Source organism: Sorghum bicolor, chromosome 5 (assembly GCF_000003195.3).
Source record: "Sorghum bicolor cultivar BTx623 chromosome 5, Sorghum_bicolor_NCBIv3, whole genome shotgun sequence".
Classification (NCBI taxonomy): Eukaryota; Viridiplantae; Streptophyta; class Magnoliopsida; order Poales; family Poaceae; genus Sorghum; species Sorghum bicolor.
In genome coordinates this window covers 7,856,015-7,878,760 of record NC_012874.2, presented here as the reverse complement: position 1 = coordinate 7,878,760, position 22,746 = coordinate 7,856,015, and the positions used below count along the sequence as shown (strand labels likewise).

Below are 22,746 nucleotides of genomic sequence, written 5' to 3'. Positions count from 1 at the left end.
GATTCTAATCTTGTGGCAATAGCTGGACAGCTGCAATTTTAGGGATCTCAATTCTCGCGGAGCTTCTGAGTCAATGCTACTCGGACAGTCATCACACCAGCACTGGGCCTATAAGCCTAACCTTAACAATATTTTCTGGAATACGCAGGAGAGCTGCGTATCATTGCATTAAGATAGGAGGAAAAAAGGCATAAATGCCACAGTACAAAACAGGTTCAACCCCACCCCACACCAACACACCCAAGAAGGAACACAACACACACACTCCAGCCTGCACAAAAACAACTGCGCCAGAGAAAAACCTGGACAAAGAAAAACACACTACAAAAGACCTCTAGCCACCATGGCGAGCAACAACCAGACTTCTAAGTCTTCTGAGGCCTTTGGCACCGGCCAAAATACAGAGATCAGCCTCCTCACAAGCAAGGAGAAGAGCACGACTGAGATTGGGTGAGCTGCCATTGAAGACCCTGTCGTTTCTACCTTTCCAAAGAATCCAAGCACCCAAAGAAACCAGCGAGTTGAAGCCCCGTTTAACTTGTTGAAAGAGCTGCCAGCCTAAAGCCACCACTCAAAGAAATTTGTCAAGTCAGGTTGAGGACCAATGTCAGGAAGCCCAAAACGACGGAGCAGCTGATGCCAGAACTATCGCAAGAAAACGCAAGAACATAAGAGATGCTGGATAGATTCTTCCTCCTAGTCACAAAGTGGGCAATGCTCAGGATGTGGGAGACCCCGTCTGGCCAGCCTATCTGCCATCCAACACCGGTTATGAGCCACTAACCAAAGGAAGAATTTACACTTCCTAGGGGCTCAGCTGTCCCAAATCAGCCTGCAGGGTTCGAACAAGATAGCACCATTGAAAAAGGTCCTATATGCTGATTTAGTAGAAAAATCTCCAGAGGCTTCAAATTTACACTTGTGTTTATCGGTCACATCAGGTTGCAGAACCACTTCCTGAGCCACCTCCCAAATTTCCAAATATTCAGCCAGAACTGCAACAGTGTGGTGCCCTTGGGTATCACTAACCCAAGTGTTGTCTTGAAGCGCTTCAACGACCAAACGAGTTCTCACACGCCTTTTGGGAACACAAGCAAAAAGGTGGGGGACCAGCAGCTCAATGGACATCCCATTGAGCCACCTGTCCGTCCAGAACTTCGTCTGAGACCCGCTACCAACGGTGGTGGTCATAGCCATGGAAAAGAGTGCTTGGGTGTTTTTATTTATTCAGATAGGGAAGGCAGCCCAAGGCTTGTTGGGTTCAGTTTTCCCCAACCACAACCAGCGGACCCTGAGGGCCCATCCAAAATATTGCAAGTCCAAAATGCCCAAACCTCCTAGCTCTTTTGGGTGACACACCTTGGGCCAAGTGATCAAACAGTGACCACCATTTTAGCTCCTTCCGGCCTCTCCAAAGGAACTTACGTCGAATCTTATCTAGGGCCTTCAAACACCAAGAACGAAGCTCCAAGGCCATAGAGTAATAGATCAAAGTAGAAGTAATTACTGATTGCACATATGTTGCCAGTCCAGCCCTGCTAATCAAATCAGCCTTCCAACCTGGAAGATGATCCGCCACCTTTTCAATCAGAGGCTGTAACTGTGCTCTATTCAGTTTCTTGAGAGAAAGAGGAAGGCCAAGGTATTTGCAAGGAAAATGAGTCATCACCACAGCCAAGTCCTCCTCTTAACATTGGATAGGAGAGATACTACTTTTCTGAATATTAGTTTGGAGCCCCGAAGCAGTTCCAAACAGCTGTAGCAAGTCATCAACCAATAGTAAATCTGAGGCAACTGGGCGAAGCAAAAGAACTACATCATCAGCATATAGGGAGATGCGATGATGAATACACCGCAAAGAGAGGGGCTGTAGAAGACCTTCATTACTAGCTTTGACAATTAAGCAATCCAGGACATCCATAACCATAATATAAACAGCATAGGGGACAGCGGGTCACCTTGCCGGAGACCCCGCCTGTGGTGAATAATCTCCTTGGGCACCCCGTTAAGCAACACCCTCGAAGAAGACGAGCCCCAGCAAACCACTGATCATGTTCCGCCAAGAAGGTCCAAAACCCCTCCTCTGAAGGACCTCCAAAAGAAAAGGCCAAGAAACGGAGTCGAACAGGTTCACCGTTTAGTCGAACAGGCCAAGAAACCCCTCCTCTGAAGCTTCACCATTTAGTCGAACAGGCTCACCGAGCTTGAGTTTTTTCCTGGAAAATCACAAAACCTATATCAACAGACAGATTTTCCAATTAACGATAGCATGATTAACATCGCTCCCTGTATCAGTTGAACAGGGTTGCATGGTGCACGGTGCGCTGCTATAGCACAGCTGACAGCTGAAAGGATGTTACCTCACATACTGAACAGTTTATAAGGATGCAAAAGCTAAATTTGTTAGCCATTAACATAAATATATCAGTGTGTGCATTGGCAGGGGCACAACAAAAGCTAGTTGTTATGATACAAGGACAAGCTCTAAGTTTATACAATGGAAATCAGCCAAAGAACCAGAGCTTCCAGCAGACAAGAAAAATGACGCTGCATGACAACATGAGTGCAAAGTTGAAGCCATGAGGGTTACAGACTTTAGACCCATCAGCCTCATTCACAGTATTGCCAAAATTTTCTCCAAATTTCTGGCTAACAGACTTGGCCCTCGCCTGAATTCCCTAGTCTCCAATTGTCAAAGCGCTTTCATAAAGAAAAGAAGCATTCAAGATAACTTTCTTTATGTCTAGGGCGCAGTACGCAAGCTACATAAGCAAAAGACGCCAGCCTTGTTCATGAAGTTGGATATCCATAAAGCTTTTGACACTGTAAATTGGGGATATTTGTTGGAGACCTTACAAGCTTTGGGCTTTGGATCCCGCTGGCGTGAATGGATTTCCATCCTTTTTCGTACAGCTTCATCGTCTGCACTACTTAACGGAAGACAAGGCCACAACTTCACCCATGCTAGAGGCGTTCGTCAGGGAGATCCACTTTCTCCAATGCTCTTCATTTTGGCTATGGACCCGCTCCAGCGGCTGCTCGATCTAGCAACTCAGCAAGGGATCCTCAGCCCCTTACCACACGTAGCAGCAAAATGGAGAACATCCATGTATGCCGATGATGCGGCCATATTCATCAACCCGATCAAAGAGGACGTAGTAGCTGTGAAAACAATCCTTGAAGCTTTTGGTAACTTCTCTGGACTCCACATAAATTTGCAAAAGAGCTCTGTACACCCAATCAGATGTGAAAATGTGGATCTAGACCAAGTCTTATCACCCTTCACTGGTAGCAGAGGTGTCTTCCCTTGTAAATATTTGGGACTGCAGCTTCACACTAGATCGCTTCAGAAAGTCCATGTTGTGCCCCTCATTGAGCGCATTGGACAACGACTACCGAAATGGAAAGGGAAATGGTTAAACAAAGCAGGGCGCCTCACGTTAGTCACTTCTGTCCTGTCTTCCGTGCCAACCTACCACCTCACCATTTTTCCTTTGGCTGCATGGGCAAGGAGGACAATTGACAAAATCAGGAGATCTTTCTTGTGGAAGGGGGAGGAGAATGCTAACGGAGGTCATTGCAATTGGCCAACATGTACCAGACTTAAGGAGCTCGGGGGCTTAGGGGTGCCGGACCTAGAGAGATTTGGGAGAGCTCTACGCCTTCGTTGGCTATGGCAAGAATGGGTGGAAGATTCAAAACCGTGGCTCGGATCTGAGCTCCCGTGCAATGACGCTGACCGCCTCCTTTTCAACTCATCAGTCACAATAACATTGGGTGATGGTGCAAAGGCCCGCTTCTGGCACCACAATTGGCTTGACAGAGAGGCTCCTAGGTATATGGCCCCAAACTTGTTTCAACTTGCTCCAAGAAAGAACAGAACAGTACAAGGCTACAGAATAACAATTGGATACGCTCACTAAGGAGAAGAATCACCTCGGCTGTCCACATTGAAGAATTTGTATCCCTTTGGATTAGGATTCAGGGTGTGCACCTCCAACAGGGCATTAGAGATTCGATCGCCTGGAGATGGACACCGGACAGGGTTTATTCCACCTGTTCAGCGTATCAAATCCAATTTAAAGGCTCCTTTGGTTTATTTTGAAGTGAGCTAATTTGGAGAGCCAAAGTGGAGAACAAATGCAAGATCTTTGCTTGGATTCTAGTGCAAGACAAAATTCTAACGGCTGATAACCTACAGAAAAGAGGATGGCCACATCAAGAACATTGTGTACTTTGCAATGGTCCTTTAGAAACTGGCCTGCACCTATGCTTGTGTTGCCCTTTTGCAAAGGCAGTTTGGGATTAGATCATCTCGTGGGAGAACCTCTCTAAACTGCGGGCATAGTTTCAGGCCAATCCTATACATATCAAAGCATGGTGGGAAGACACAGCAAGAAAGGTACCAATTTCAGAACGAAGACGACTCAATGGGATGGTGATTTACACCTTTTGGAACATCTGGAAGGAACGAAACAGGAGAATATTCAATAACACCTCAGAGACGGTGGTGCAGGTGGCTGCAAGAATCAAGGACGACATCGAACAAAGAAAGAGAGCTTTCAATCAAGCCTAGCTTTCTCAGGGTGTTGCTCTTTGTTTGTCTGCAACTGTGGCTTCGAACCCACACTTTTTTTCTTTTTTCTTTATTTGCTTGTACATAAACTCTTTTGCTCTCCTACTTAATTGAAAGGCAGAGCTCCTGCCATTGCGTTCAAAAAAAAAGACAGCATGAGTGCAACTACGCTGAAAAGTCCTGACATGATCCTACGAACAGAAAACTGAAGTAAAGCATGCTACCTATGCAATACACTTTCCACAATATGCTAATAGGTAAAGATGAATAATTCAAGCCTACAAACTGGCGTAGAAGATGGACTTAAATGTAAAATAACTCATAATAACATCATTATACAGTCACAGCACTGTAGAAATAAATAAGCACAACTCATCAGAAAACTCTGAATTTTATTTACAAAAAAAGTATACTTCATATTTCAGAAGAATTTGATCTTATTCAAGGAAAATTCATTTTAATTAGCCAACTTCTAACAAAATAAATCCTGGTTATTAATTCAGTATTCCTTAAGAATCAAGTGATCCTTACTAGTAATGGAAATATTTGGCCAACAATAGAACATATACAATGTTCTCTTCAACTCAAGGCCAGTCTCCTCATCATCAGCGATGGGCTCAACTGCAACAATCTCTGGTATTTTCTCCTTCAAGCGCCGTTCAATACCCATCTTCATCGTTGTTACTGAAGCCGGGCACGACCCACATGCTTCTTGCAGCTTTAACCTTACCACGTTCCCATCAATCCTTTCTCAAAAAAAAGTTCCCATCAATCTCATGCAACGCAACATTGCCATACTTCATCCAACACCATCTCAACATTTTCAGCAGTCAATGGCAGCTCGATCGTAGGGTCGTCTAGATTGGCAATAGCTTGAACCACTGCCAGAGCAGGACACAGTTAGAGTTGCAGTTACTTAAACAGTTACGTCTTCAAAAAAATACATGCAAATAGTCTGAATTTGGGAATGCCCCAATCCCTAACCTTACTCACTGTGGGAGATGCTCCAGCTTGTACCAAAATAGTTAACTTTCTACTCCTTATATGCTTAGATGATAATCACAACAAAGCGCGGACAATACGGAACTACGCTCCAAAGACAGAAGGTATCATATAGTCCTACAGAACATACTTTAGCATTTTGTTAATGTCGCCAGCTAGTCTATATCTTTGTTGTAACGCCCCGCATTTTCACTACCAAGGTAAAAATGCTGGCTTAGGGTTTATTATTCAACAAAGCGATGCCTTCTCGAATAATGACTCTAATCAAAGTGATGCAACAGAACGATAGTTAAGATCTTATAAAATTTATTACAGTAAAAATAAATACAGTTAATAAACATTACCCAAAACAATTATAATAGCAACATCTTTACATCATAATTGAAATTTATTTCTATCATGTATTTTTCCTGTGGCTGTCTTTAGATCAAGTGCTTGGCCTATCTCTTCATCATAGGTTGTCCCTTTTCATCTGAAGGGGGAGGGTTAATAGCAAGAGTGAGTACAAAACACTCAGCAAGCATATAATAAATCAAATGAAATGCATTCCTATCTTTTTGTCATATCTATTCTCATTCATAGATCATTTACCAAAAAATTGCATATTTTAGAAAATAAATTAAGAAATCTATTATCACCCATAAGTGAGACAGAGCCTCCTGTAGGCTCCCGTAGCCTCCGATCCAAGAGACATAACGTGAATTCACGGTTTAACCCTGTGCAGGTTTGTATCGCTTTACCCATGATTACCTTGACCAATTTTCCATCACACTTCCTTAGGTATGACTCATGGTCAAGATACCGTGACTTTCCCCACTACCGTATATTATATACATCCACATCTATCCACGTGCGCTAATATATACGCCTGAGTGTACTTCATCGACACCTGATTGGGGATTTCATCACCCAACCCTCTCCTCACTTACCATAGGGAGTATATAACAACATTCATGGGTACCAGACTCGGCCCGTCACAAACGAGTTCACTTGCCGACACGATTTCATACGGCCCACATAATGAGTGAGAAGGGTGAGTCCTTATGTATTCATAGTCGATATAGAGAGAGCTTGACCGACCCTAATTCATCATCACATTCCATAAGCTCTCTGTATACCGAATCTTCATTTATCATCCAATAATCATTATCCTCATCATGTTCAGTTTAATTTAGAAAATATATTTTCATGCAAGCATTTTGAAAATAGGTTCGTCTTTATAAAAAAATCAATGTATCATCTACATGACTTGCCTGTATCAGAAAATGTTGATCGATACGTTTGTATTCTTCGGACGTCCTCCCACTATTTTAGTTTGCCTCCTGTCATCGTAATATTTATATATAGGTACTTAGCAAAATAAGACAACAATAATCATATGTATATATAATAATCTACATGGTAGCTGTGTCCGAGCTAGTATCTCTTATTGTCAAAGATTGCTCATAAATCATTAGTCCTTAATCTTAATCATGGCATGATTTATAGGAAATATATATAGACATATTTAAAAATTAGTCAGTCACTGGATAAACTAATAACTCCTAACCTCGCCTTTCCCTGCTAATAACATGTGAGCTCATCCAATGAAAAAAAAGAGAAAGGTACCCTACTTCATACTACTTAGTGTAGTAGTACTAGTACATGTAGACACCCAATGCACTTGCAAGTCAACAGAGCAACACACGCACTGCCCACTCTCCATCTCCTCTCTCTGCTAGCTCTGCTTCCTTTTTCCCTCTTCTGCAGCCATGGCGCCCAAGGTGGCTGTACCAAATCCACCCCCATGGCTGGAGTATTTCAGCGATTTGTACCCCAAATCAAGTCCCCAAAAGTTGTAGTTGCTATCTATCTATTTCTCCCCTTCGATTTTTCCTCTCTAATGTGTGCAGGTTGGGGGGTGGCGGCCGGCGGCGACCTGCTCCATCACGGTGCCGTGCTTGGCGGCCGTGATGCCCAGGACAGGGCCAAGAAGACCCGTGTGTGCAGCACCATGACTCCAAAGTCCGGCGACAACCTCCACAACCTGACAGTGAGTGCTCCTACTCTTGCATCCTCAAACTCAGTTCATCTAGTCAGTTTACATGTAGATGTGAAAGTTTCTTTTGTAAATGTTTTAGCCCTGATTCAACTATTTATGTGTATATTTGCACACAAAAAAAAGGAGAATACTAGTTCATGTTCTGATTACAGCTAGCACACAATTTTCCTTGGCCAAAACATATCACCTAGTATTTGTTAGCTATGCTCTACTAGTACAGTCAAAATATCTATCTTCATGGTAGGTGTATCGTGCTCTTAGTGGAGAAGGAAAAAGTTTCTATAGATGTGCATGTGAAAATAAACCTCACCTTAATTCCGGTGATGTTTAGCTTCACTCTCTCCCTCAACAAGCACGCTTTCTCCTTGCAGGTCTTGACTACTGAAAAGTTTCTTCTTTTCGATGTGGTTAATCCTCACCTGGCTACTTCTCTTGACTTCTTCCATGGTCAGCTGCCTTACTCTCACCCACTTGCCACTCTCCATGGATGATCAGGTCTCCATGTTCGATGGTGTGAAAGGTTAGTGACTTTTGTTTTTGGCTAGGATTTGAACCATGTATTTCTTAGCAGGCCTCAGCCTCGAGCAGGAGGCAGGAACTGGTTACTAGTTACTACTAGGAAGCCATGGAGGTGGTGCTCCTTGCACTTGTACTAGGTCCTTATTATACTACTAGTCTTTCCTCTCTCTCCAGGCAGATATTTTCTTCAACTCAGCTTGGTCAAGGCTCTGCATAGTGTGCTTGCCTAGTTGCTGGCACTGGATTGGTTGGCCTCCTTCTAGAAGGGTATGGCAACAGTAGCTGCAGTGAAATATACTACTATATTGCAACTAGATGTGAGAGAATGGTTGTGTGCTATTTTGTGAAGCTATATTGATCTGCATAGCTCCAAGAATTTACATACGATTTATATATGTCCATGCCAAGGTGTATTAAATTAACAAGTTAATGTAATTAAGAGAAACTTATTGTTTATTTTACTATGGTTAATTGTTTGCTAAAAAGCAGGTTCTTACATTTGTCACAAAAAAAAAGTTAGTCTATATCTATACCTAATAATGAAGAGGTAAAATTTCAGACTATTTTTTTTCGTCCTTCCAATTTTTTTTGAACCACCTCCCTCTAATTACCGGACAATTATGAGTTTTTCCGTCCAGACTTATATATATCTAACCTGTGCTCATGCCTATATAAACATACAAGGCCTTTTGTAGTAATCTGAATAGGAATCCTACATGTGCAAGATTAGGTATAGTTGATAGAGGTGCAGTGTCCCTCCGGTGTATGGTTCCACTGCTTACCCGGCGGACAATCGCCTGCGGATGCCTAAATGTGCAGGACTATGTATAGCTGATAGAGGTGCATATGTATACATGATGAAACTAAGATCAGCTCTATTAAAATGGACATCCCGAAGCTCACATATGTTCACGAAGATTCTATGTATTATCAAGGGCTGAAGACAAAGATGCAGTGGGATGCCTTCCAAGGTAATCCTGAATGGTTCGTTATTTCCTGGTGATAGTGGGTGTCTAGCTGCTGTCCGGAAGCTGGATGTGGTGCTATCGATGGGGTAAGCAGTGAAACCATACTCGGGCATCCATGGATACACTGCAAGTATGTGGCCACTAATTCGTAATGATGGTATTCTCAGGATGCGATTGGCATCTGCGACTGATGGCGCTACGACCAGGTAACGAGGCTTCGCCAAGTGCCCCAGAGTTTGCCGAGTGCCAAAAATCGGGCACTTGGCGAAGCCAGCACTTGGCGAAGAAGGCTTCGCCAAGTGCCAAGCACTCGGCGAAGAAACGCACTTGGCAAAATGGCCTCTTCGCCAAGTGCCAAGCACTCGGCGAAGAAAGGCACTTGGCGAAGCCTGACGGCATCCATCCCCATCCCTTGCCGTCGGCTTCGCCAAGTGCCTCCGTCTGTCACTTGGCGAAGACGAGGCTTCGCCGAGTGCCATACACGTGGCACTTGGCGAAGAGAGAACCCTGGGAAATTGCTTGGAAGCCCTCTTCGCCAAGTGCCAGCAACGTGGCACTTGGCGAAGAGGGGTGGCATGCAAAAGGCCACGGCCGGCCATAGACACCCTCTTCGCCAAGTGCCTCGTGGTTGGCACTTGGCGAAGGCCTCTTCGCTAAGTGCCAGCCACGTGGCACTTGGCGAAGTCTCCGTTCGTTTAAATCGAACGCCGGCCCCACGCGCTCCCTTCGCCGAGTGCCGCCGATCTGGCACTCGGCGAAGACTTGTTTTCCGGCCCCACCCCCCTTCTTCGCCAAGTGCCGCCGATCTGGCACTTGGCGAAGCTGCATTTCACTTAAAAAAAAGGAAAACACAACACACCCGCACTCACGCGCCCAGCCCCGCACACACACGCCACACACGCGCCCAGCCCCGCCCGCCCCCACGCACGCGCCCAGCCCCGCTCCCCGCCGGCGGCCGCGCGCCTCCGCCCGCCCCGCCCGCCCCCCGCCGGTGGCCGCGCGCCTCCCCGCGCCCCGCGCGCCCCGCCCCACCGCCCGCCGCGCCGCGCCCCGCCCGCCCCACCCCGCGCCCCGGCCCGGCCAGCACGCCGCGCCCCCGTGGCCCAAGACCCCGGCCCTCCCCCGCGCGCTGCAGCCAGAGAAGGCAGCGGGGGGCAGCAGAGGTAGGCCGGGAGGAGAAGGGAGAAGGGAGGCAGGCCAGTAGGAGAAGGGAGAAGGGAGAGGCCGGGAGGAGAAGGGAAGAAGGGAAGGAGGGAAGGAGGAAGGAGAGGAGGAGGAGGAAGAAGAGGGAGAGGAAGGAGAGGAGAGGAAGAGGAAGATGGGAGGTTGAGGAGCTAACTCAAAACGTAGCTTTCGACGACCTCACCGCCACCGTGCCGCCGTCTCCCTAGCACCGCCGCTCCATCGTCCGACACGTGCAACCTCCTTGGAGACGAAACTTGGTAAAGAACTAAGTTTTTGGTCATTGGGCCGTTGATGTGATTGACGTATATGGTTAACGGCCTTCGTGCCGGGATTGGGGATGTGTGGGCCATCGTGCCCCGACTATGGACGCCGGCCATCGAGCCGGCTAGCTATTTTCTTGCAGGTTTTGAAACATCCCCGTACAGGGGAGGTTCTGTCGAATTTATTTACTTATGGTGTTGTGTTTGTTCTATTGCTTAGCAGGACCTGTCCGAGCGGAGTCGGAGCACCTAGGCGTTGCGGCTCTACCTGCACCGCACCGACTCGCCACTGCGTCAACTCACCACTGCGCCGCTATCCTTTCAACTCCGACACCTTAGGTATAAATAACCCCTCGACCTTTACCGTTGTATTATGTAGACCGGTTTAGCCCAGTTAGGCGTCTCCCGTCCGAAAGAGATATGGTTGGTGGTATGTTGATCAGTGCATATCCTCCTTGACCGTATCTGTTTCGGATTGTCCACATACTTTGGACAGCCCACGGATGCGTAGATGAGTTAGCTTCCATGCTCAGTTCCGGTCCGAGTCGGAGTTTCGGCAGCACCTCCGCGTTGTTCTCCGGATACACACTCTCCTTTCTAGGACGTGTATCGAGAGAACAGCGGGGAGGTGCTGCCGAAACTCTGACTCGGACGGGAGTAGAGCATGGAAGCTAACCTCATCTACGCATCCTCGGGTGGGATTAGGACCTATCCTTCACCTATTACATTGTAGTGACGCCTTGTAGATGCATTTCGTACTTGTATTACTGTCTCACACATGTGTATGTCAGAGGATGGAAAACCGTGAGTGGATGTACACGGGCTTCGCATGTAGGACCACAGAGTGGGTTCAAAAGTCCATGGCGTTCTTGGAGCATGCATTTGGCGAGGCCGCTAAAGGGTCGAGAAGGATGCCTTGTCCGTGCAGCAAGTGCAAGAACATGTCTAGATTCGAGAAGAGCGAGATGTGGAAACATATCTTCAAGTACGGGTTTGTTGAGAACTATACCCGCTGGATCTACCATGGTGAAGCCAGTCGAATTAGAGAGGAGGTGGTGAGAGAACGTCTAGAGGAGTATGATTGTGATGGCGGGGTGCCAGACATGATGGAAGACGCGCATGACGCATATTTTGGGGAAGGAATGGAGGACGAGCCAGAGGAATCCGCAAAAGCGTTCTATGAGATGCTCAAATTGGCACAAAAGCCCCTGCATGATCACACAAGGGTTTCGCAGCTGGATGCCTTGGGATGCTTGATGGGGATGAAGTCGCAGTTTAGCATGAGTCGAGAGCACTTTGATTTCACGTTGACAATTATTGGCACCCTTCTTCCGGAGGGTCACATTCTGCCTAAAAACACGTATGAGTCAAAGAAGCTTCTTCGTGCACTTAAGATGCCGTATGAGCAGATTCATGCATGTAAGGAAGGGTGCGTCCTGTTCAGGGGACATCTTAAGGAAGCAACACACTGTCCGAAATGCAATTCCTCTAGGTATGTTGAGGTAAACAGTAGTGGTGGCAGCTTACAACAGAGCCATATCCCCCAGTAGTGGTGGACAAGTGGCTCTCAGAGGAGGCCTATGCGAAGCACATGGAGCGTCGGGAGTGCCGCTTGCAGATGCCTGGGTTGCCACACCACCAGGGCCCACAGCCCCTCGCCCAGAACGCCGAGAGATGGGTATATTACTTGTGTTATTCATTTTTTAATTCTAACGCTCAATTTTCATTACTTGTGATCGTCTTTGTGTTTTCCTCGCAGTCACGGTCGCACGAGAACCGAGAGTGCAACGAGTACTTGGCGTACACCTTGGCACACAGGGGCAAGGCGACAGCTCCGGACAACGTGTACGACCTAGCTCACGGGCCCGAGGCGTACACCAACGAGAACGCCTACACCAAGCTCACGGAGTACACGGCGGCGGCTCGCGAGCGCCATGGGGCCGACTTCGACCCGACCGCCCAGCCCCTCGACACAGACCTCGTGATGAGGCTGGGAGGAGGGAAGCAGCACGGCCGGTACTGGATGGCCAACAGTGCCATCTCCTCGTCCTCCGTGGACAACCTCGCCACGATTCGGTCGAGGAGCACGAGCAGCTCTGTGCCCATACGACCTCGGCAGCAGAGCTCGGCGCAGATGGTGGCGGCCTTTCAGGTGACTTCACTTTCTTTCGTTGTCCATTGCTTTATGTATTCGATCATTTCCTTTGCATTGTTTAAACCTTGTGTGTCGGATATTGCAGGCTCAGATGAATCAGATGCAAAGTGACATGCAGGAACAGATCCAGGCCCAGGTACAAGCTGCCACTGCAAAGGTCTTGGAGGAGATGGTTGGCTACTTTGGGGCGATTCAGATACCAGGTGCGGTAATACCTCCCATCCCTCCCTCGTTACTACAGCAACTAGAGGCAGCGCAGGCAGGTGGTGGGCCAGTGATGTATTTCGGGACCCCGGTGAGTACCTTCAAAGTCATTGATTTCTTTAGCTTTTGCGATCATCTCACAGTTACTAACGGATTCCCTACTTCGTTGTGCAGCCACAGTCAGCGGGTTCGAACCCGACTCCACCAGAGGGGCCTTCTCCACAGGGGCCTTCTCCACAGGGAGGGTTGCACGGTGCCCCTCCTCCACAGTACGTGTACCCTGGCGCTGCTCCGCAGTACACGTGGCCCCCTCGGTGCCCTCCGCAGTTCACTTGGCCAGGGTACTCGACTCGCCCTCCTCCACAGGCCGGGGTCTACGGTGGTCCTCTTCCGCAGGCCGGGTGGCCGCCTCTCCCTCGTCCACCGCCGGGTGGCTCTACTTAGCCGCAGCAGGGTGACCCTGTGTGGGACCAGTGGGCTGATTCACACTCTGCTCACCAGGTGGAGCCGTAGGTACCTCGCACGTTCCTTTACTTGTTTATGTGTTGGACTTAGTTGATGGATTGTGATGGACTATGTGTTTATGGATTGTGATGGACTATGTGATGGACTATGTGTTGGACGTGGTGTTCGTCGAGGATGGACGATGTGTTTATGTGATTGTGATGGATGATATGTGGTTGTGGACATGTCGATGGTTGTATTGCGATATATGTGATATATGTGCTATATTGTGATATATTGTGATATATGTGATGAGTAATTGTCGATGGATACGCTGTCCTAATAGCGGATTGTGCGGAAATAGCCCAGACATTTTAAAAAAAAAATAAAATTTCCAAGCTTCGCCAAGTGTAAAAGTCACGGGCTGAGGGGCTTCGCCAAGTGCCACGTGGCTGGCACTTGGCGAAGGCAGAGGCTTCGCCAAGTGCCGAAATTTGGCACTCGGCGAAGAGCTCTTCACCGACAAGATCTTCGCCAAGTGCTCTTCGCCGAGTGCGGCACTTGGCGAAGCCTTCGCCAAGTGTAAAGTGGCCTTCGCCAAGTGCCCCAGGCACTTGGCGAAGTCCTGTTTTCCTGTAGTGTAATCAAAATGCTAACGTGAGATATTGTATAGTGGAACAAATACCTCAGTAGACTGATGCAGTGCTTCAAGTATCACTACGCGATGGATTTCATGGGGCTGATCTGTAGGCTGCAAAGTGTATGTTGATGTTGGAATCCTAACAAGTACTACTAGGCCTACATAAGAGTGATTACTGAAATTGACCTCTTTCTCATAAAAATTTATGAGGTACTGACGGTTAAAATGTGTCATCAGTAAACCTACAATATAAAGAACGAAAATCTGTCAGTTACAAATTTCAGCAAACTATCTTGCTTTGCAACTAACTAAAGAGTATTGTTAGGTGATATTTTTGCTAAGTAACTACATAAGTATCTTAATCTATAAATATCCAACTACATAAAGCTATTAGCTAACTACAACAATTAAATGTCTAAGTCTTTAAATCAAGAACTAACACTCCATTAAATTAACTATTCAAAACAAGCAAAACAAACATCTAACTAATCTTACTTTCACTACTGAGACGAACAATGCCGCTTCAGGGGACAGCGCTGCAGTAGGCTGGCCTAGGCCGGAATGAGAGCCGGGCCGGCCGAGGCGGGGCAGCCAAGGCAGGGCCGGGGCAAGGCCGGGCAGGCGGCCGCGGAGCGAAGGCCGGTCGAGGCGGGGCAGCATGCGCGCCAAGCACGAGAGAAGGCCGACATGCGGGAGGAAGAAGAGTGAGGAAGAATGAGGAAGAAGAAAGGGAGGGCCTAGTTTTATTTGCATGCTTGACGCCGTGCATGGTGGCGTCAATCATGACGCCATGATCGGAGGCGCCATGCATGACACCGTGATGTGTGGCACCAACGCCGCATCCACGTCGCCGCCACGTTTGCGACCATTGACGCCACCAGTGATGGCTACAAGGTGTACACTATTGACGACGTGTGAATGGCCCCAAGGCTAGGGTCCATGTTTGGAATTTAAACCATATAAAGGGCATATTTGTGAGAATCTTTCAAAAAATGGGCTAAAAAACAAAAATGACAGCACTGCCGTCGATGACCCGGGGCCGGAGATGGCAACAAGCCTGGGCACGGAAGAAGCCCGAATAGCCATAGATGCAACCCCTACCTACACATTGAATCGAGAAACATCAGCCGGACCGAGCCAAGCAAAACAAAGCATCCCTAGAGAAGGGCCACGACGGGAAACAAAACTCTAATATGGTCTCCAACAGGTGATCCATAAGGCATATAAACCCAAAATGGGTACCAGGAGAACCAAAATCGACCTCTAACAGAGTACCTATATAGGAGACCCATTTTAGATGATAGGAGAGGCACAACCCAAATATGAGCATTCTCTCTTGGAAACCCATTTTGCAGAGAGGGTTCTCTTTTGGGTCCTGTTGCTGGACAAACAAAAATGGGTATTGAACCCTTTGTCTATAACGCTACCCAAACATCGAATGGGTCTTCTATTTTGATTGTCATTGTTGGAGATAGTCTTTCGCTGAAGGGGGGCGAGGAGGATGAGGAGGTGGACGTGGATGGGCCCCGTGCCCATGCCATAGCTACAACCGCCGTACTGATGAAATCTTGTGAAGAAATTTACTATAACAGTATCTCTTGGTCCAAATGAGGTTTGCACTTGATGAGTACCTGAGAAATAATCAGTTCAGCGGTAGTGTGTTGTTGCTGTGCCAAAACTGAACTAGCAACCTGCAATATTCAGAAGAGATTTTTTGTTCACCCTTTGTATTGAGCCCAACCAATATATTTCAGGGAAGTTTACTTAGCACAACATCCAAATCAGGTAGCTTATAGTATATGGAGTAATTGTTAGAGTAATAGGAATAGAACCACCCAATTGGGGTGCTAGTCCTATGTACTCTGTATATTCAACCCATAAGGCCCAATGCAACAACAACCAATATTCCCCTTGCTAAAAATATTTCCCCCCAATTCTACCTATGAGCTCACCTAGGTTTAGATCCTAACCCAAGCCAATGCCACTTCTGCACCGTGCACCCTCGAGGAGGGACTGACCTCCTGCCAGGTGTAGTGCCCCTGTTTAGGCGACCGATCATATTGACTTGGCTGCCATCGTTGTCATTACACAACAAAACAAGATCTCGGCTTCATCATCACCAGGCCGCAGCCCCCTTGTCATTGGGCTATCACCATCAACACCTTCCTAATCTACGTCGCATGGAGCCAGATGGATCTTGCCCCGTCCCATGTTGCCGTGGTGGCGGCAAGGCCCGACCACACACCCTGATCCTATGCTACCATGGAGGTAGCCAAATCTGGCGTGTCGCTGCTATCGAGCAGATCAGCCCATCTCTACCACATCGATCCATGTCCATGCCTTCGACCCTATGCGTCTATGACATGTTGTGCGCCTGGCGCCACCCAATCAGGTTGCATCATCGCTGTTGTGCCGCCTCGCTGGGTACACCCGATCCCCTGCTACTGCATCTTTTTTATTTGCCCGGTCATTGATTGGGATTGAGTCACCCACTGTCTATCGACCTCGTGCGTATTACTTCGGCATCAACATCGCCCCATCAATTGGGCCATTGATTTTGTCATTGCCATGTTCATTGATTCTTACATGCATCTTCTCTGAGCAACAGGGTTGTTGGTTGCTGCATGTCATCTCATCAGGTGAAACACCACCACCCATGTGTCCACTTCATCGTTGCAACTACATCGTCGTCCTTGCGTCATCATCTAGTTTGTAGCTTGCGCACCTATCTACCGACAATCTACTACCTTGGGCATACCTCTAGGTAGACTGCCGATCATATTTTGTCGATAGTGGCACCCTAGGTAGGAGGTGTGCATATAGCTTCCTAGGCGAACCAGATGGCCATTATCCCTGACTTCGTGGCCGTGGAGAATGGCCTCATGTTCACCATTGACCAGATCACCTGGACCACCGGCTTCGACAGCTTCACCGCCACGACCATGGAGGAGGTGCAGATCTAATCTGCGTCGATCACTTCTTCACTGGCATTGGCTACGGCTTCAACCACGCTGGCTACGGCTTCAACCACTCCAGCAACATCTCCAACCACGCCGACAACGCGTCGTCTGCTTTCCTGCTACAAAGGGAGGTAGATCGACAACACCGACTTGCTTAGGGCTATTGACCAAGTTGTTTAGCCTACTTGCTCTAACCACCTGCCATGTCGCAATAATGATCGCAACGAAGAACGGTGCTATGACAACCGCGACCACCGTCATGACAACACGTCAAAAAGCTCGAGGTCCAGACAATTTTGTCACCACTGATCAGATTCTCCGTCCAAAAATAAGTGCACTTCTAGTATTTTATTTATTTTTAGCATAATATTTTTTATAATGTCTTTGATATGATTATCCTTTAAACAACTTTTTAGTTAGCCGACTAGTTTTTTCTCCTACATGAGTTTTTTAGAGCCGGCATTGTCTCCGACTCCTCCCCACACGTTCACGAGATCTGTCCTATGCGTTCCGCGTGGTCGGCAGTAGCTCTCTGGCGAGGCTGGCATTCCTACGTGTGCCTAGGCTCCACGCCTCATGCTCCAGATTGTTGGTCAGACTAGAGCTGGTGCAAGCTCTAGGATGAATTAACTACTCGTGCTAACTTTAATATAACACCAAAGCTACAATCTTCTACCAGTACTGAATTTTTTTCTATAGAGTTTATTTGTACATCATATACTACCTATTCTCTATATTTATTTTTCAGGAGCTTAGTTCAGTCAACGAGCTATGCTCGGAGACTCGTTGACTATTCCCTACAGTGTGCTCGGGGACTCGTTGACTATTCCCTACACTGTGCTCGAGGACTGCTCTGACTACCGAGTGTGTTTACGTTCCCAACCACGCTCAGGGACTCATTGACCATTTCCTATGTTGTACTCGGGGACTGCCTGACCACCGACCATGTTTATATTCCTAACCACGCTCGAGGACTCGTCGATCACTCCCAATGCTATGCTCGGGGATTGCTCTGATCACAGGTTGGGAACTGCTCTTCTCGGTTACATATAAATTAGACTCATATACAACTAAGGGGCCATTTAATTTTTTATACCTTGCTACAAGGCTCATAATTTGCCTTCCAGCAAGCTTAGGGACTGCTTCGGTATGATGCATCGGGCGATGCATCTCAGTATCATAATTTCTACATGGACTTTTCTTTTTAGAACCTGGCACCACGTGCCTACGTCACCTACTAACAGGCTCGGGGACTAAGTGGGCACACTTCACCTTACGGTGAATATGATTGCTTTTTCAAACTCTACACTTTTCAGAAAAGTAAAGTGGGCACACTTTATTAGGAAAGAAATCTTTTTTCTCAAGAGCACAATGCATTATTTGGACAACCTTTTTCTTCGGTGTCAATGTTGGTCGACTGTCTTCTAAGCTGGCTGAAATACTATCACAACTGCTCGGGCAACTTTCCTGTTGGTCGAAGATATCAAGCCTCACTAGTCGAAGAAGCTCAAGATGGCGTGTCGCATCACAATACATGGAGCTCGGGGACTAACTGTGGGTGTATAAACCACCTATACCCTCATGGCCCGACATGGGCCGTATCATCAGAGGTGGCTGTTGACGGTAGATAAGTACTCTTTTTAACCATCAACATAGCATGAGAAAGGATTAAAATCAGAATACTATCTAGCTATAGGGGTTATCACTAACATAATTCCACAAGTTTTGGTGATTGTCTATTTCTGTAGGGGTTATCAGAATAAGAACAAAAGGAGGTCCACATGTCAAATTTACATAGAGAGAATACGTGAAACGTCAACTCAGGAATACTCTGGAAGGCTCGGGAAGACACCACCTAAAAGGTGGGGCCCACCTGCCATAGGGCAGGGGCGAGCGCCCCACCCTGTCAGGGGTGGCCACCTAGGGGGTTCAACCAATCAGGTTGAACCTCGCGGATCCTATCTTCACCGACTTTGAGGATTAATCTTAAGCGTTTAAGTCGGTTTGATCAAAGGGCCGTGGTGCTTCTTAGGGGGCTATAAATAAAGACCCTGACCCCCTGGAGGAGGAGTTCATAATTATTCTCTAAGAAGATCAAGAGAAGAATTAGACAGAGAGGGGTCCCTCGTATGGATCTGTCTCTATAGGATTCTTAGCCACCATCTCAATTAGATCTCTATAGTTCTTTAGCATAGCTTCATAAGAATAGATCTAGGAGTCCAGTCAATCTTGGAGTCTCGATCTATCTTCAGTTCTTGGTAAATCTTATTCTTTTTGTTATATTTATATTAGTTCTTGCTACTATGAATATGACTTTGATCTATTTGATTATATCAAAATTGACTTTATTCTATTTGCTTATGTCCTTAATTATATTGTTATTAGTTTACCTTGATTATATGCTTAGTGAAGTTAGATTAGAATTATGTGTATGCATAGGATCATATAGCGCTTACTCATTAGATCGATGGGTAAGTGGTAAATATTGTGTAGGCGTGGTGCCTAGACCATATTTATCTGTGATTACCCCTTATAGTCTGGAGCTTGAGGTAGATCGCGGGAGTGACAGTCCTATTGAGTCCTTTGTATTCCTTCTCCCGATTATAAGGATCGTAGAGCACCATTATTACAAGGAAGTTCTTGCTATGTTCATGATCTTTCTTGCTAATATCACTACGCATAGATATAACATTTTCTATTGATGATGCTAGGTGTACTTGCACTAATCAAAGTATGCTTTGATAGTATAGTTAGGATACTTAGGATTTATTCTTGTAGATTGTCCTAATACCATGCTAGTGTTATAGACTTAGAGTAATCTAATTGAGATGATTATCATGTTTATCTTATGGCTATGAATTCTTATTTATCCTTTGTCACTTATTATTCGTATTCATATATTTATCTTATGTGACACTTACCCTGCATGAGAGATAGATAAAGACATGGTTAAGGTCTCAATGATTACATGCAGTGCTCATTGCTCATTATCCATTGCAAGTCCCTTCCCAGTGGTGAAAATATAAATAACGATACCTGGAATACTCCTGGTTAAAATGCTACATCGGTATTATGTGTGCGCTTGGGGATCCTTTATTTATTTATTTATTTATTTATTTATTCCTAGAAAAGCATATAGATTTAATACCAGCACTTCTACATCATGTTAGGGATGAGAACCTAGCTTAAGTGATGTTAAGTAATTATGACGTCGTTGCTAGGGATAGGTTTAAGAGTCTATTTTTAGTAGTTGCATTAAGAAGTGTCAACAAGTATTTTTGGCGTCGTTGCTGGGAAGGTGAAAGCATCAAAGGATAATGAGCATCACTGCATCCACTCATGGATTGAGCACCATCCACCCTTGTCACTCATGCAGCTTTACCCTTGTCTTTTTGTCTATTTTTATCATATACAGGGTAATATATGAATGGGTTTGATGTCTTAGATAACTTCGTTGATAATCCAGAGACATTGATCAGGAAGATGAAGGCTAAGTTGAGAAGGAACCAATCAACATCATCAACATCTCAGCTTGCCAATCCTTCTGAGTCAGAAGATCAACCTACTCAAAGTTTGACACCAGAGATTGAGGTCATGGCTGACAAATCACTTCATGAGTTCTCAGCTCCCACTACGGCCAACATCCGTACTGGGCCAGCTGTGGATATTAATGGGTCATTTGAGCTCAAGCCGGTGCTGATCAACATGGTGTGAACAAGCCAGTTCTACGGGAAGGCACATGAAGATGCTAGTGTTCATCTCCAACACTTCCTAGAGATCTACAACACTTTCACTATCAAGGACGTCCTTAGAGATGCTATATTACTTCGCGTTTTCCCATTCTCACTCTTGGGTAAAGCAAAGCAGTGGTTCTATGCCAATAAGGAGAAGAAACCACGTGGGCACTATGTTCCATCAATTTTCTGGCAAAGTTCTTTCCCACAGGCAAGACCAATGCTCTGCGTGGGAAGGTATCGAGCTTTCAGCAACAACATGATAAGACAGTCCTAGAAACTTGGGAGCGTGTTCAAGACTACATACTCGAGTGTCCTCATCATGGGATGGAGAATTGGCTGCTCATGCTGACGTTCTATCATGGGCTCAGCAATAGCACTCGTGAAACCATGGATGCTGTTGCTGGAGGAGCATTCTTATCACTTACTATTTCTCAAGTCACTGCTCTTGTGGAAAAGATGGCCTCCAATCAAAGTTGGAGTGAAGAAAGAACTCAGACCCACAAGAGAGGTGGAGGAATGCACCAGCTCAAGGAGGTAGACATGCTAGCTGCCAAGATGGACCTATTGATGAAAAGACTTGATGAAAGAACCATTAAAAAGAAGAAAGTCATGCACATCCATGATTCTGGCATGACATGTGAAGAGTGTGGAGAAACTGGGCATATAGGTACCAACTGCCCAGAGCTGAGAGAGGACGTGAACTGCATCAACAACAACAACTACTACTACCATCCTCAGCAAAATCAAGTCTGGAACCAGCAACAGAGGCCTAACTACTCAGGTAATTACCAAGGTAATAATTCTTACAATAACACTAATCAACCACCTTTAAGAGAGTTAGTTCTTAATCAAGGTAAACTAATGGATAGCCTATCTAAGAAGCTAGCATCTAATGATAAAACTCTAGAATCATTAGTATTAGAATGGAAAGTTTTTCAAATGCTATCATCAGCTTAGCTTCAATAAGATGCTAGAATCTCAGTTACTGCCAATGATCAAGGTAAGATTCCTGGACAGCCGAGGGAATTAGAAACTATGAATCTTGTAGACATCTTTAATGCAGGAAGCTACTAGAGTGACCCTCCAAAGCGAACATGGCTAGACTCGTCTCTACCAACCAAGAAAGGTGATCTAGGGAAACCGGTTATTCCGATCTCCATTGGAAGTGCAAACTTCGACGAGATAATCTATGACTTCAGTGCAAGCATCAACATCATGCCTAAGGTGATATACGAGAAACTTTTCAATTATCCTTTATCATGCACAACCATGTGTTTGCAGCTTGCAGATCAGTCACTCTGCTACCCCATGGGAATCATGGAGGTGATCTACGTACGAGTAGGCAACTCATATGTTCCTACAGACTTCACAATGGTAAACACCGATACCGATGAGAGGTCGCCTATCATTCTAGGACGACCATTTTTTAACACTACCGGAGCTATCATCTACGCCAGCAATGTCAAGATCACTTTCAACATCAAGGGCAATAGGGAAACCTTTTCTTTCAAGAACAAAACATTGTCAATCCCTGCCCAGAAGGAGACAATCGGCGGTAGAAGCAAGAGCAACACCCAGAACAAGGCCAAGACCAAGAACAAGGGCAAACAGAAGACTAAGATAGCACAGATGGTCAGTGCAATCCGCATGGAGTATGACCACCTGCTCAAGTCTCCACATCTGATCAAGAAGGACGATCTAGGTGTCCCGACCATTCTTTGCTCCATCAACAGATGCTACTTCTACAACACTGTCTGTGACACCGGATCAGGCGTCAACATCATGGCCAAGGTAACATATGAATTCCTATATGGTACTATGCCTTTGGACCCTACCTATGCGTAGCTGCAGTTCGCAAACCAGTCCTTTCGCTTTGTGGATGGGATAGCCAAAAACGTCCCTGTCCTGATTGAAGACCACTACATCCCCACTGACTTCTTGGTCGTCGACATGGGAGATGAATATGATCCACCTATCATCCTAGGAAGACCGTTCCTCAATACTACCAAAGCATCCTATACATTGGAACAGGGGAGTTTCATTTCCAATTCCCCT

The 22,746-nt window shown here is 46.2% G+C and overlaps 3 protein-coding genes across 3 annotated transcripts; all 3 read left to right on the top strand.

The window, feature by feature from the left end:
* LOC110435854 (translation initiation factor IF-2-like) lies at positions 9,222-10,310 on the top strand. Its single transcript, XM_021461934.1, has 2 exons — positions 9,222-9,236; positions 9,951-10,310. Exons 1-2 carry the CDS (start codon positions 9,222-9,224, stop codon positions 10,308-10,310), a joined length of 375 nt encoding a protein of 124 aa, XP_021317609.1.
* Positions 10,528-12,348, top strand: LOC110435462. Its single transcript, XM_021461015.1, has 2 exons — positions 10,528-10,890; positions 11,343-12,348. The coding sequence occupies exon 2, from the start codon at positions 11,346-11,348 to the stop codon at positions 12,099-12,101; it is 756 nt and encodes a 251-aa protein (XP_021316690.1). The 5' UTR covers positions 10,528-10,890; positions 11,343-11,345; the 3' UTR covers positions 12,102-12,348.
* On the top strand, positions 12,409-13,695 carry LOC110435463 (proline-rich protein 2-like). Its single transcript, XM_021461016.1, has 2 exons — positions 12,409-13,001; positions 13,085-13,695. Exons 1-2 carry the CDS (start codon positions 12,798-12,800, stop codon positions 13,352-13,354), a joined length of 474 nt encoding a protein of 157 aa, XP_021316691.1. The 5' UTR covers positions 12,409-12,797; the 3' UTR covers positions 13,355-13,695.

What these genes read in the sequence shown, in the direction of transcription:
- LOC110435462 (XM_021461015.1), top strand. Translation starts at nt 11,346, where the DNA reads ATGGAAAACCGTGAGTGGATGTACACGGGCTTCGCATGTAGGACCACA.
- LOC110435463 (XM_021461016.1), top strand. Translation starts at nt 12,798, where the DNA reads ATGAATCAGATGCAAAGTGACATGCAGGAACAGATCCAGGCCCAGGTA. An exon ending in TGATGTATTTCGGGACCCCG is followed by an intron (nt 13,002 to 13,084) that starts GTGAGTACCTTC and finishes TTCGTTGTGCAG; the next exon opens with CCACAGTCAGCGGGTTCGAA.